This window comes from Rhinopithecus roxellana, chromosome 2, assembly GCF_007565055.1.
Source record: "Rhinopithecus roxellana isolate Shanxi Qingling chromosome 2, ASM756505v1, whole genome shotgun sequence".
Taxonomy (NCBI): domain Eukaryota; kingdom Metazoa; phylum Chordata; class Mammalia; order Primates; family Cercopithecidae; genus Rhinopithecus; species Rhinopithecus roxellana.
In genome coordinates this window covers 10,418,639-10,431,474 of record NC_044550.1, presented here as the reverse complement: position 1 = coordinate 10,431,474, position 12,836 = coordinate 10,418,639, and the positions used below count along the sequence as shown (strand labels likewise).

At 36.9% G+C, this 12,836-nt stretch overlaps 1 protein-coding gene across 5 annotated transcripts in view; it reads right to left on the bottom strand.

Annotated features, from left to right (window-relative positions):
* Positions 1–868: 868 nt before the first annotated feature.
* The window catches only part of RAP1GDS1 (Rap1 GTPase-GDP dissociation stimulator 1), a 181,817-nt gene continuing 169,849 nt past the window's right edge, over positions 869–12,836 (bottom strand). For all 5 annotated transcript variants that reach the window (XM_010358639.2, XM_010358644.2, XM_010358648.2 and 2 more), the window contains 3 exons: positions 10,637–10,763; positions 7,930–8,058; positions 869–2,706 (listed from right to left, as the gene is read on the bottom strand). In XM_010358639.2, coding sequence (XP_010356941.1) covers positions 2,579–2,706; positions 7,930–8,058; positions 10,637–10,763 — 384 coding nt within the window. In that variant the 3' untranslated portion in view covers positions 869–2,578. The remainder of the gene's footprint in view (positions 2,707–7,929; positions 8,059–10,636; positions 10,764–12,836) is intronic.

Here is a 12,836-nt window from a genome sequence, read left to right as displayed (position 1 = left end):
GAGAACTGCATTCTATTCCATTCAATAAATCATTTTAGATGAAAAAGTTTTCTTCTGTGTCTCCATTCTTATCAGACAGTATGCTCAAAACATGTTTTTTTAATCAAGGAGAACACTGGATTATGGGCTAGTGTTTGCTTTGAGCACAATGAGGTTACAGTCTAGGTGGGTGGGTTGACATGACTCCAAGTTGCTAACAGGGCTGGGGGAAAAGGGGTATTCTAGTGCATTGCACTCAGGCATCTTCTTTGCTTGAATTCCTGCCCTTTTCATCTATGTTCTAGTACTGGCTCAAGATGGACAGTTAGAGCTTTGTTGTGCTGTTCTTCCCTCCCGTCATCTCCCTTGGAATGTACTCTTAGTGGGTAGCAAACTAACTTAATAGTGGTCTCTAGGACTAAGATTTAGTAGGAGATAAGGGAGAGTACAGTCTATAGACTCTCCCATCCACTGCAATGGCACATCAGTGTACCATATAATTTGGTAGCCCCCATTACAGCCTTCTGGTCTTTCTATACAATGATGAGTACTTTGAATTGCACTTTATTTTGTTGGAGATGGGAGTTCCTAGCATATTAGCAAATTGATGGCTGGTAGCTGGCTAGATGGTAACTTCTCTCACGTCTATGATTTTAGGATGCTTTTGTTAAATTTTTTTCCCTAAAGTCAGACAAACTATCAAATTGCAAACTCTCTATCAGTCAGTCAGTCTATCTTTCTGGAATTAGTTCAGGCAGTCTGGAAACTTCATGGATGCAGGATTCATTCATTCAATCAACAAATATTTGTTGAACATCAATAGCAAGCCCTATTCTAGGAGTTGGAAATATAGATAAAATATACGGAAAAAAACAAATGATGCCATTATAGCTTCATATACTATTTATTAAGTTATTAATATGAACAGTTATGCAACATGACAGATGTCTCTCAAAGCCTGTAATAAAATATAGTCCGCTATCCAGCCCAGGAGAAAGACAAACAATATCATTCTTATAGTAAGTGTAGCATAAGTACTCACGACAATCCCTTATTTGGACATCAAAAGGAACAATCAGTCAGGATTCTTTACCTCCATTAGAATTTTACCTTTCTTGGATTATAGCTGTTTTAGAGTCAAAAGTCCAACTTAGATCACCCACAGAGATATGTAGCATCACATGTTGGAGAGGAAGGAGCTCTTGTCACCTCCATGGCAGCCCTTTCTACTGTCCTGCAGTCCTTCTGTATCGAAGCCCATCTTGCCTTTTAGGCCAGTAGTGGTCAAATTTTGGTATGGGGAGAAGGTAGATGGGTCACAGGGAGGTTTTCATTAATTTACAAAGATTGTGTTTCAAAGCTCTAAAAACCCATTTGGTGGTGACAGTGGCAGTGAAGAGTACACTATATTTCGCCAACGGGGTCTTCTCATCTCTTGAGTCTTGGCTTTCTCATATCCTTTAAAATTGCTGCAGTTCTCAGTGGGAAAGTGGAGGTGGGAAACTAACAGCGATTGGTATGAGGCTGTCTGCAGAATAAACTGGACTGGCTACTATGGCTTTTATAACCTGCTTTCTTTTCTTTAGTCTAGACAAGCTTATTTCTTCATCTTTCCACCTACGTCCTGCTAGTTCTAACGTAAGATTTAAAAGGACCATGGAAGATAAAACTTCTCACTTTCTAGCTGAATGATGAAAAACAGCAAAAAAAAAAAAAAAAAAAAAATCCATTCTTCAATAAACTATACTCAATTGTCTCTGTTGAAAACAAACAAGTGCCAAATGACTTTTAAAGACAAGTGCTGGATAATGCTGATTAACTGGTAGAAGTAGTTCCTGAGTGAAACAGCATATGTATCAGAATCTAAAATACAGGCAAAACCCAATAGCGATTCTTCAACCCCTTAGTTTCACACTGAAAACTACAAATGTTTTTCAATATCAGGCTATTGATAATAGTCAATTAAATATGGAATCAGAAACCTCAGAAAGTCTTGCCAAGTTTGTGGCAGTTTCAACAGTCTACAAAGGAAAAAGGAGAAACAACAGGTTAAAGAGTAAGGGCATTGGAATTTTATTTAACTCTAGGTACCATGGGTTTGACATTAGTAGGAAAGACTAATAAATAAGCAGCCATACAGCTTTTTTGGTCACTGTGCTTCCCAAGCACCAAAAAATGGAGCTATTTTTTCCAATTCAGTTTCATCTTTAATATGCTAGACAGATCCTGCTGCATTCTTTGTTTCTAGTTTACCAGTACATCATTATGTAGTTTACTGCATGTGTGGAGCAAGTCATTATGTAGTACCAAGTTTACATCATCATAGGACTACAACATGCACATTCTACTTAATGTAGCTCAAGCAACAGGGATACAAGAGAACAGTTATGGATGGAGACTTGCCTTTGACAAAGTCATGATCACACTAACTATGGGTTTAGAAATCTTATTAGGGAGGTACCTACAGCAGTTCTTCAATTGGTATTAGAACATTACATGCATGCACAAGTGGTATGGTAGAGAATGAAGCGGAAGAAGCCGCTGGATGGAGGACAGAGGGGAAATTAGAGATGGGATGATGCCGTGTATCGGGCAGTTCTCAGCTTTCCACAGTAAGTCTCTGCTCTGTGAGAGAGGCCTGCTGGGCAACACTTTTGTTCTCATGACTGCGAAGTTTGGATACGACATCTAGAAAAGCCAAATCCTGTACTTCCTTGTGTAGAGATTCTGGAAGCCAAACAAAAACAAAAACAAAAACAAAAAAACAGATATGATTCTGTTAGGTTGTTCTAATATTATTATACAATCTATCCAAAACATATACCCAAAATGTTTATTTTGGCAAGACTAAGCTATAAAACTAGAAACAACTCTGGAAAAAGACATAGCAGTAGCCTAGCAATGTCTTTCTTAGGAATGTATTATAATTTAAAAAAAATCATAAAAACTTTACATTTTTTAAAAATTAAAACAAAAAAGTTGAAAGATGGGACCTTGCTCTGTTGCCCAGGTTTGAGTACAGTGGCATGGTCACAGCTCACTGAGGCCTCAAACTCCTGGCCTCAAGGGATTCATCCAGCTCAGTCTCCCAAGTAGCTGGGATGACAGCCATGACCCACTGCACAGCTACTTACCCAATTTTTAAAAAGAAAAATGAGATGTCAAGTTCTACAGTAAAAGATTAATTACAATTATAAGTTATAATTAAACACAGCTCACTGTATGATCTCAAAGTTTGGTTACATACAACCCTATCACCAGTTCAAATACGAAGTCCAATGACTTACCAAAAAGCTTAGGATATGTTTCAAATTAATTTTGTGGCAAAAGAAAAGTCTATACTTCATATCCTTCAACAAATTTCTGTGACACTGGACTCCCTTTTAGACTTTTTATCCTCTTCTTTCTGACTTGCTTTCTCTAACTTCAATTACAAGAAAATATAGGATTCCTGTTAGGACTGTAAGAACTGTTATATGGGAAGAGTGAAGTCTAATAAGCTTAACATAATCAGTACTACTGAAACTGATGTGTTTATTTTGATACAACTGACATAAATCAATGAACCAGTGTTTTTGGTAGTAATAGAAAAATCTATCCTAAAATTCATATGGAATCTCAAGGGACCCTAAATCTCCAAAACAATCTTGAAAATGAACAAAGCTGGAGTTCTCATACTAACTGATTTCAAAACTTACTACAAAGCTACAATAATCAAAATAGTGGGGTACTGGTATAAACTCCTACAACTTGGGCCAGGCATGGTGGCTCATGCCTGTTATCCCAGCACTTTGGGAGGCCAAGGTGGGTGGATCACCTGAGGTCAGGAGTTTGAGACCAGCCTGACCAACATGCAGAAACCCCGTTTCTACTAAAAATACAAAATTAGCTGGGCATGGTGGTGCATGCCTGTAGTCCCAGCTACTCAGGAGGCTGAGGCAGGAGAATCGCTTGAACCTGAGAGGCGGAGGTTACAGTGAGCTGAAATCACGCCATTGCACTCCCACCTGGGCAACAAGAGCGAACCTCCGTCTCAAAAAACCAAAACTCTTACAACTCAACAATAACAACAACAACAACAACAACAAACCCTTCAATTCTAAAAATGGGCAAAGACTTGAATAGACATTTCTCCAAAGAAGATATACAAATGGCCCACAAACACATGAAAAGATTCCCATCAGTAATCATTAGGGAAATGCAAATAAAAACCACAGTAAGATGCCACCTCACACTCATAAGTTTGGCCATACTAAAACACAGCAAATATTGATGAGGATGTTGAGAAATTATAATCCATGTGTACTGCTGGCAGAAATGTACAATGGTCCAGCCACTGTGAAAAAGAGTATGACACTATTTAATTAATAAAAACAGTATTTAAGCAAAAAATTAAACATTGAATGACCATATGATCTAGTAATTCCACTTCTGAGTGTATACCAAAAATAATTAAAAGCAGAGACTCAGATATTTGTATACCAATGTTCACAGCAGCATTATTCACAAAAACCAAAAGGTGGAAATGGCCCAAATGTCCATGGATTGATGAATGGATAAACAAAATGTGATATATACATATGATGGAAAATTATTCAGCTTTAAAAGGAAATGAAATTCTGACATGTGCTACAACGCAGATCAGCCTTAAAGACCTAAGTGAAATAAGCTAGACAAAAAAGGACAAAAGTTTATTATTCCACATATATGCGGTGCCTAGAGTTGTCAAATGATGGAGATACAAAATAAATGGTGATTGCCAGAGGCTGTGGGGAGGGGTAAATGGGGAGTTATTGGTTAAGGAGTACAGAGTTTCGGTTTGTGAAAATGAAGGTGGTTCTGGAGATGGATGCTGGTGGTCATTGCACAGCAATGTTCTTAATGCCATTAAACTGTATACTTAAAAAAGGTTAAAACAGTAAATTTTATGTTTTGTATATTTTACCACAATTTTAAAAATGCCTAAACAAATGGAAGAGACTCAAAGTCTCTGCAAGGAAATAGAAGATATAAAGAAAAAGCAAATGGAAATTTTTGAACTAAAATATGTAACTGAAATAAAAATAGGTTCAACATCAGAATAGAGGGGACAAGGAAAATAATCAGAGAACTTCCAAGATAAAACAATAGAAATTACTCAGTCTGTACAACAGTAAGAAAATAATCTGGGGGTAAAAAAGAACAAAACCTCGGGGACCTACAGGACTATAATTAAAGATCTCACATTAGTGTCATCAGAGGTCTGGAAAGAGTGGACAGAATGGGGCTGAAAAGTACCTGAAGAAGTAACAGTCAAAACTTCCCAATTTAGCAAAAGACATAAACCTATCAATTTAAGAAGCTGAGCAAACTCAAACAGGATAAACCCAAAGACATTCACGCCAAGACACATCATAGTTAAACTTCTGAATACTAAACGCAAAGTAAGTCCTGAGAGACAAAAATGACACGTTACCTATAGGGGAAAAAAACACACATAGGAACACAGTGGATTTCTCATCAGAAACCAGGGAGGCTAGAAAAAAGTGGCACAACAGTTTTCAAGTAAAGAAAAGAACTGTGAACCCAGAATCCTATACCCATTTTCTCTCATTTGAGAATGTCATTTCCCTTTCACTACGAAAGAAAAAAATTTTTTTTTTGCTAAAAATTTGTTGCTAGCAGTATGGCTAAAGGAAGTTCTCTAAACAGAAAGGGAATGACATAACAAAAATAAGAAATCTAAAAATGTGAGTAAATACGATAGGCTTCCCTTCTCTTTCAAAGAGTTTTCTGAAATATGTTTGGTGGTTGAAAGAAAAGTTGTAACACTGTCTAATGTGATTCTAATATATGTAGAAGAAATATTTAAGAATGATATATATGAGAGGCTCATACCTGTAATCCCAGCACTTTGGGAGGCCAAGGCAGGTAGATCACCTGAGGTCAGGAGTTCAAGACCAGCCTGGGCAACAGAGTGCCCGCCTCTACTAAAAATACAAAAATTAGCCAGGTGTGATGTGGCAGGCATCTGTAATCCCAGCTACTCGGGAGGCTGAGGCATGAGAATCACTTGAACCCTAGAGGCGGAAGTTGCAGTATGCCAAGATCACCCCACTGCACTCCAGCCTGGGCAACAGAGCAAGACTCTGTCACAAAAAAAAAAAAAATATATATATATATATATACATATATATATATATACACACACACACATATATATATATATACACACACACATATATATATATATACACACACACATATATATATACACACACACACATATATATATACACACACATATATATATATACGTATATATATATACACACACATATATATATATACGTATATATATATATATATATATATGAGGAAGAATAAATGTAAATGACTAAAAAATGTTTAATCCATAGGAAGTCAGAAATAAAGAACAGTGAGCCGAGATCGTCGCACTCCGGCCTGGGCGACAGAGTGAGACTCTGTCTCAAAAAAAAAAAAAAAAAAAAAAAAGGAAAAGAAAGAAGAAATGGGACAAACAGAAAACAAAAATAAGATTGCAGACTTGAGCCATATCAGTCATCTCATTAAATGTAAATGGTCTAAATACACAAAAGGGACTGGTAGAGTAGATTAGAAAATGATACAACTTTGCACTGCATACAAGAAACTCATTTCAAATACAATACAGCAGACTGAAACTAAAAGAGTGGGAAAAGATCATGTGAATGTTATTCAAAAGAAAGTAGGATGGCTTCTTGTGGCACATGAAAGAAAATAAAATAGTAATAATAATAATAAAAAAAAAAGCAGAAGTAGCTATGTTAAAGTCAGATAAAGTTGATGAGAGCAAAGAAAAATACCAGAGAGAGGTACATCATATAATGATAAAAGGGTCAATCCCTCAAGAAAGCACAGCAATCCTAAAGGTGTAGGTACCTAACAACAGAGCTGAAAACTATGTTAAGCAAAAATGGACAGAATAGAAAGGAGAAATAGTTAAATCTACAATTATAGCGGGAAACTTCAACACCCTTCCTCTCGACAACTGACAGAACAATTAACTGGAAAACTAGCAAGAATACAGGAAACTTGGCACTAGTGCCAACAGAATCAAATTCACATTTATACAACAGTAATCAATAATTGCACAATACACACTCTTTTCAAGTGTCCATAGAACATATACTAAGATATGCCAATGTCCATAGAAGATATACCAATGATTTCTTGAACAATTTTTTTTTTTTTTTTTTTTGACACAGAGTCTTGCTCTGTTGCCTAGGCTGGAGTAGTGGTACAATCTCTTGGCTGCAACCTCTGCCTCCCGGGTTCAAGCGATTCTCTTGCCTCAGCCTCCTGAGTAGCTGGGACTACAGGCGTGTGCCACCACTCCTGGCTAATTTTTGTATTTTTAGTAGAGATGGGGTTTCACCATGTTGGCCAGGCTGGTCTCAAAAGATCCACCACCTCAGCCTCCCAAAGTGCTGGGATTACAAGCATGAGCCACCGTGCCCGGCCTCCTAAACAAATTTCTTAGTTAATATTATGGCATACAAAATCAGAAATCAGAACCTGTGTTTGCTATAAAATAACATTTTAGGGTTCATGAGACTTACTGATTTTGCAATACTGAATGTTGTCTAGATTCACTATATGATACTTTCTATTATAGTAAGAATCTTTTGGGAATATCGTAAGTGAAAAGTAATTCTATCTATTATACAGTTGGATGGCTAGAAAATACCAATGTAGTGTATATTTCAAGACAGCTAGAAGAGATTTTCAATGTTATCACCATAAAGAAATGAGTGGTTACAGTAACAGGGGAAAAAAGCAATCTTATAACCTCCACAAACTAATTTCTAATGGCTTTAAAACCCAAAGCCATCATCTACTATTACTCCATGTTTAATATTTAATGTGAACCATATGTTTATGGAGATCAGATGATGGAATACTACTTACCAGATCCCATAAGAGCACATATCAGGACCATGGAATTATATTTGATTTCAGGAGCACTTCTCTCATCTGCTAGCAGTCTATGTAAAATCTGTACAAGTTTAGCACTTTCTAGATCTTTCTCAGCAGTGCCTACAAAATAAAACAAAGTATAAATTGTATCTACTGTGTACGAACCCAGTACCCTCAGGATAAACACTGCTTCCTTTTCCAGAAATTGACCATATGAAACCTTCCAAATGGAACTGATAAATAATAATGACCTAGAAAAATAATATTAAATTCAGACCACGTGAAAAGAATAAATAGAACTAGATTTCAGTAGACATTTCAGGTGTTTGAGCTTAATATTTAATACTAACACATTTCTTTTAATATGAGACAATTAAACTTTTTATTAGGGAAAATGTTAAACACATGCAAAATCAGAAAAGATGGTATAATAATATACATTTTGCACTTATCACCTTAAAGAATTATGGCCAATCTGTCTTTTACCTCCTTTCATCCATCTCAAATTATTTTGGAGCAAATCCTATAAATCACATAATTTCCTCCACAAGTAAAAGATAAGGACTCAATGCAATTTCGATCAAAATCCTAGCAAGATTTTCTATAGAAAATAGACAAGCTTATACTAAAACTTATATGGAAAGCCACAGGCCCTAAAATAGCTAAAACAATCTTGATAAAGAAGAATGAAGTGTGAGAAATTCCTCTGTCCAGTATTAAGGCTTACTCTATAGCTACAGTAATCAAGATAGCATATTACTGGTGGCAACATAGACACTTATGTCAAAGGCACTGAATAGAAGACCCAGAAATAGACTCACACATATACACTCAACTGACTTTTGACGATGGTACAAAATCAGTTCAGTGGAGGAAAGAAAGCTTTTCAACAAAAGGTGCTAGTACAATTAGACATCAATGGGACAAAGAAAACGAACCCTAACCTAAACCTCATACCTTACACCGATATTAACTCAAAATGGATTACAGACTTAAATGTAAAATATAGAACTATAAACTTTTAGAATATATAAAGAACTCTCAAAACTCAATAGTCAAAAACAAAACAAAACAAAAAGCATTTCACCAAAGAATATACAGTTGACCCTTGAACAACACAGGTTTGAACTGTGTGGGTTCACTTATACCTGGATTTTCTTCTCTTCTGCCATCCCTGAGAGAGCAAGACTAAGCCCCTTCTTCTGTTCTTCCCCTTCCTCAGCCTACTCAATGTGAAGACAAGGATCAAGACCTTCTTGATAATCCACTTCTATTTAATAAATAGTAAATATATTTTCTCTTCCCTATGATTTTCTTAACATTTTCTTTTCTCTAGATTTATTATAAGAATATAGTATATAATATACAAAATATGTGTTCACTGACTGTTATTGGTAAGGCTTCCAGTCAACAATAGACCATTCAAGGAGAAGGATATCCTATACACCTTGACTTGATCATTACACACTCTATGCACATAAAAAAATACTCACATGAGTGTTTCCTCTTCCTGGAACTGGGGTTGGAGGGCCCATTCGTCCCAGTGTGAGAATTATGGATATAAGTAATCAGTGGGAATTAAGAGGCTATCAGTTAACAGTATTTATCCAAATGGCTTTGAATTGGATAGGACATCCCTACTAAGTGTAAAGTCCTCCTTTGTGTAAAGCAGCCTTAGGCCTTAACCACAGGCCATGTGACTCTATTATACCATCCCTGGCTGACTGTCTTGGGTTGGCTCCTAAGCCATCTAGTTGATGCTATTCATAAACTAGATGCCTATGAATTAGCTTCTCATGATGAATTCTGCCCATTAGAAATGCTATGTTAGGGCCGGGCTTGGTGGATCACGCCTGTAAACCCAGCACTCTGGGAGGCTGAAGTGGGTGAATCACCTCAGGTCAGGAGTTTTTAAGACCAGCCTGGTCAACATGGTGAAACCCCATCTCTACAAAACATACAAAAATTAGCCAGGTGCAGTGGTGCATGCCTGTAATCCCAGCTACTCGGGAGGCTGAGGCACGAGAACTGCTTGAACCCAGGACACGGAGGTTGCAGTGAGCTGAGATTGCGTCATTGCACTCCAGCCTGGGTGACAAAGCAAGACTGTCTCAAAAAAAAAAAAAAAAAAAAAAATGCTATGTTAAACTGAAACTAATGAAATTATTTAGCCTCTGCTTTGGGGGGGTTCTGAATGTAAAACACACAGAAGAGTAACACAGAAGATAAGACATTAGAGTAAGGCAATGCTACCAAGCAACGGAAGTCACGGTGATGGAGAAGGAGAACAGCAAGAAAGAATCGGTAGTAGAGAGAATGAGCAGAGATGGAAGAGAAAGTCTGGGTCACGGGGAGAGTAGCAGACTCTTCATATGCTGTCGTATTCTAAATATTGTTTGGTTTCTCTGTGAAGCCTGCTGAAAATGTTTTCTCTACTCTCTAAGTGGCTGTAACTTGAGACATTATTTAAAAGTTAAACTTACCTTACCGCATTGCCCTAAAAGTGTTACCAAAAACACAGCCTAAAGGGGACAGCTGGAACAACCTATATGGAATGATTTCCATAGATTCAGAGAACAGTACAGACACTAGTAAAATGCTTCCAGTCAAGGTTCTGTCTGACTTCAACTCCACTTCTATGCTTCCTTTCATCCAAGATAAAAATAGAAGAAAATAAGTTTGTCACTGGGGTACTTACCCAATTCTAAAGCTGCTATTAATGCCAAAGCAACAAGAGCTTCATTCTGCATTATTACATGTTCACTAGTTGCCATGGTAACCAAATGCTTGATGCCACCACTCTGCACAATGGTTTTAATTACATCCTACAATAAATAAATATCAGAGAATTATAAACGTTAATTTTAAACATTAGGAACATGCATTAAAATCAGTCAACTCATCGTTGAGTGGTTTTGTGACAGTGTCCTGTATGAATCATTTGATTTAATCATAGTTTTTTCTCCACAGAAGGAAAAAGCTTTTAGCTTTAAATACATTCATCAAAAGATGACAACTTAAATTGCCTAAGTAGAAAAGACCACTGCCGTTCATATTAAAAAAACAGAAGGCTTAGAAGCTACCAAAGCCAAAGAAGTAAAAGTGCCATCGCCTCAAATGTTGACTTACCTTAGGATCGACAAACAAGAATAAAACTTGGAATTTAAAAAAGTTCTCGGCTGGGCATGGTGGCTCAGGACGTAATCCCAGTGCTTTGGAAGGCCAAAACAGGAGGATCACTTGAGACCAGCCTGGCAACATAGTGAGACCCCATCTCTACAAAAAATAAAAAAATTAGCCAGGCATGGTGGTACACATTTGCAGTCCCAGCTACTCAGGGCGCTGAGGTGGAGACTGCTTGAGCCAGGGAGCTCAAGGCTGCAGTGAACTATGATCACGCCACTGCACTCCAGCCTGGGTGAGAGTAAGACCCTGCCTCTTAAAAAAAAAAAAGTTACTTTTAAATTTTCATGATAGTGCCAGGTAGTTGTTCTGCAGATGTTCCAGGGTAAAGTACTTTTTACCCCTTGATTTAATCTTACAAATATGAAAACTGAATTACATGAAAAAGGACTGAGCAGAACTTAAAATTCTCCATCTGCCTTCATTTCTCATGGTGCTTAGAGCTCTGTCTTCTCTCCATGGCAAAGGAGACATCAAGCTCTGGATTCAATAAATCCCACTGACTGGGCACATTATTGAACCTCTCTTATCTCAGTAATATCTCCATGTCACTGGAATGATGTAAGTATATAGCTCATAGGTTTTTGTTATTACAAAGTTATTACACAAAAAACATATAAGACCATCTGGCAAAAGTTAGATGGAAAAAAACAATGTTCACCTTTATTTCTAGTACCCATTTTGGTCTTCATTCCACCGAGGGTTCCATTGTCTTAGAACTCTTGAACTAAATCTGATTTAGTGGGAGGTCTCAATAATAGAAATTTTTAAAAAATAATTTTCTCTATTTTCACATTTTTAATAATTTGAAGGTCTGGATATTTTAAAAAAAGCAGCCTCTGAGTCAGCTTCAAAATTAATTGTATTTTTCAAATTTGCTAAAATATTTTTAAAGGGTTTCCTTTATGCTTCCATTTCATAAAAATTTTTTGAGGAAACTATTTTTAGACAGTATCTTTGCTTTGAGCCCAAACTGTTTGGTGATCAAACATGCTAAATCAATAGAGTCCAATAACTAGGTTTTTATGGTAGCTGTGTTCTGGCATCGAATACATTTTTTCCCATCAATCTGTTTTAGAAAGCTTTTTCTAACCTCCCCAATTTACTGTTTACTCAGCAACAGTTTATGTGAAACAGATATAGAATTCTTAGTAAAAAATTTTATAAAAATCACAACAGAGCTTGAGAAAAGAATACCACAAGAGATGAACAGATACATATGCAATCATTTAGGGAAGATGCTTGAACTGTCCTTTTGTCCTCTACGTTTCTAATCGCACTTAAAAGACCAGTGTAGCAGAAGGAAGAGCAGGGAATGAACTAAGGAAATGTGTACATCAGAAATGAACAGTGCCCTCTCTTTGGCCAGGTATAGCTTCTTTTCATCTCACTTTTCCAGAACAGATACCTGAGTATCTCCTTTTTAAAATTCCTGCCCTCCGGAGAACATCACACACTGGGGCCTGTCATGGGGTGGAGGGAGGGGGGAGGAATAACATTAGGAGAAATACCTAATGTAAATGACGAGTTAATGGGTGCAGCAAACCAACATGGCACATGTATACATATGTAACAAACCTGCATGTTGTACACATGTACCCTAGAACTTAAAAAAAAAAAAATTTCCTGCCCTCTCATCAACTACTTCAACAAATAGCTACTCTATGGAATACTCTATGAATAGCTACTCTATGGAATCATTTTGCCTTATAGAA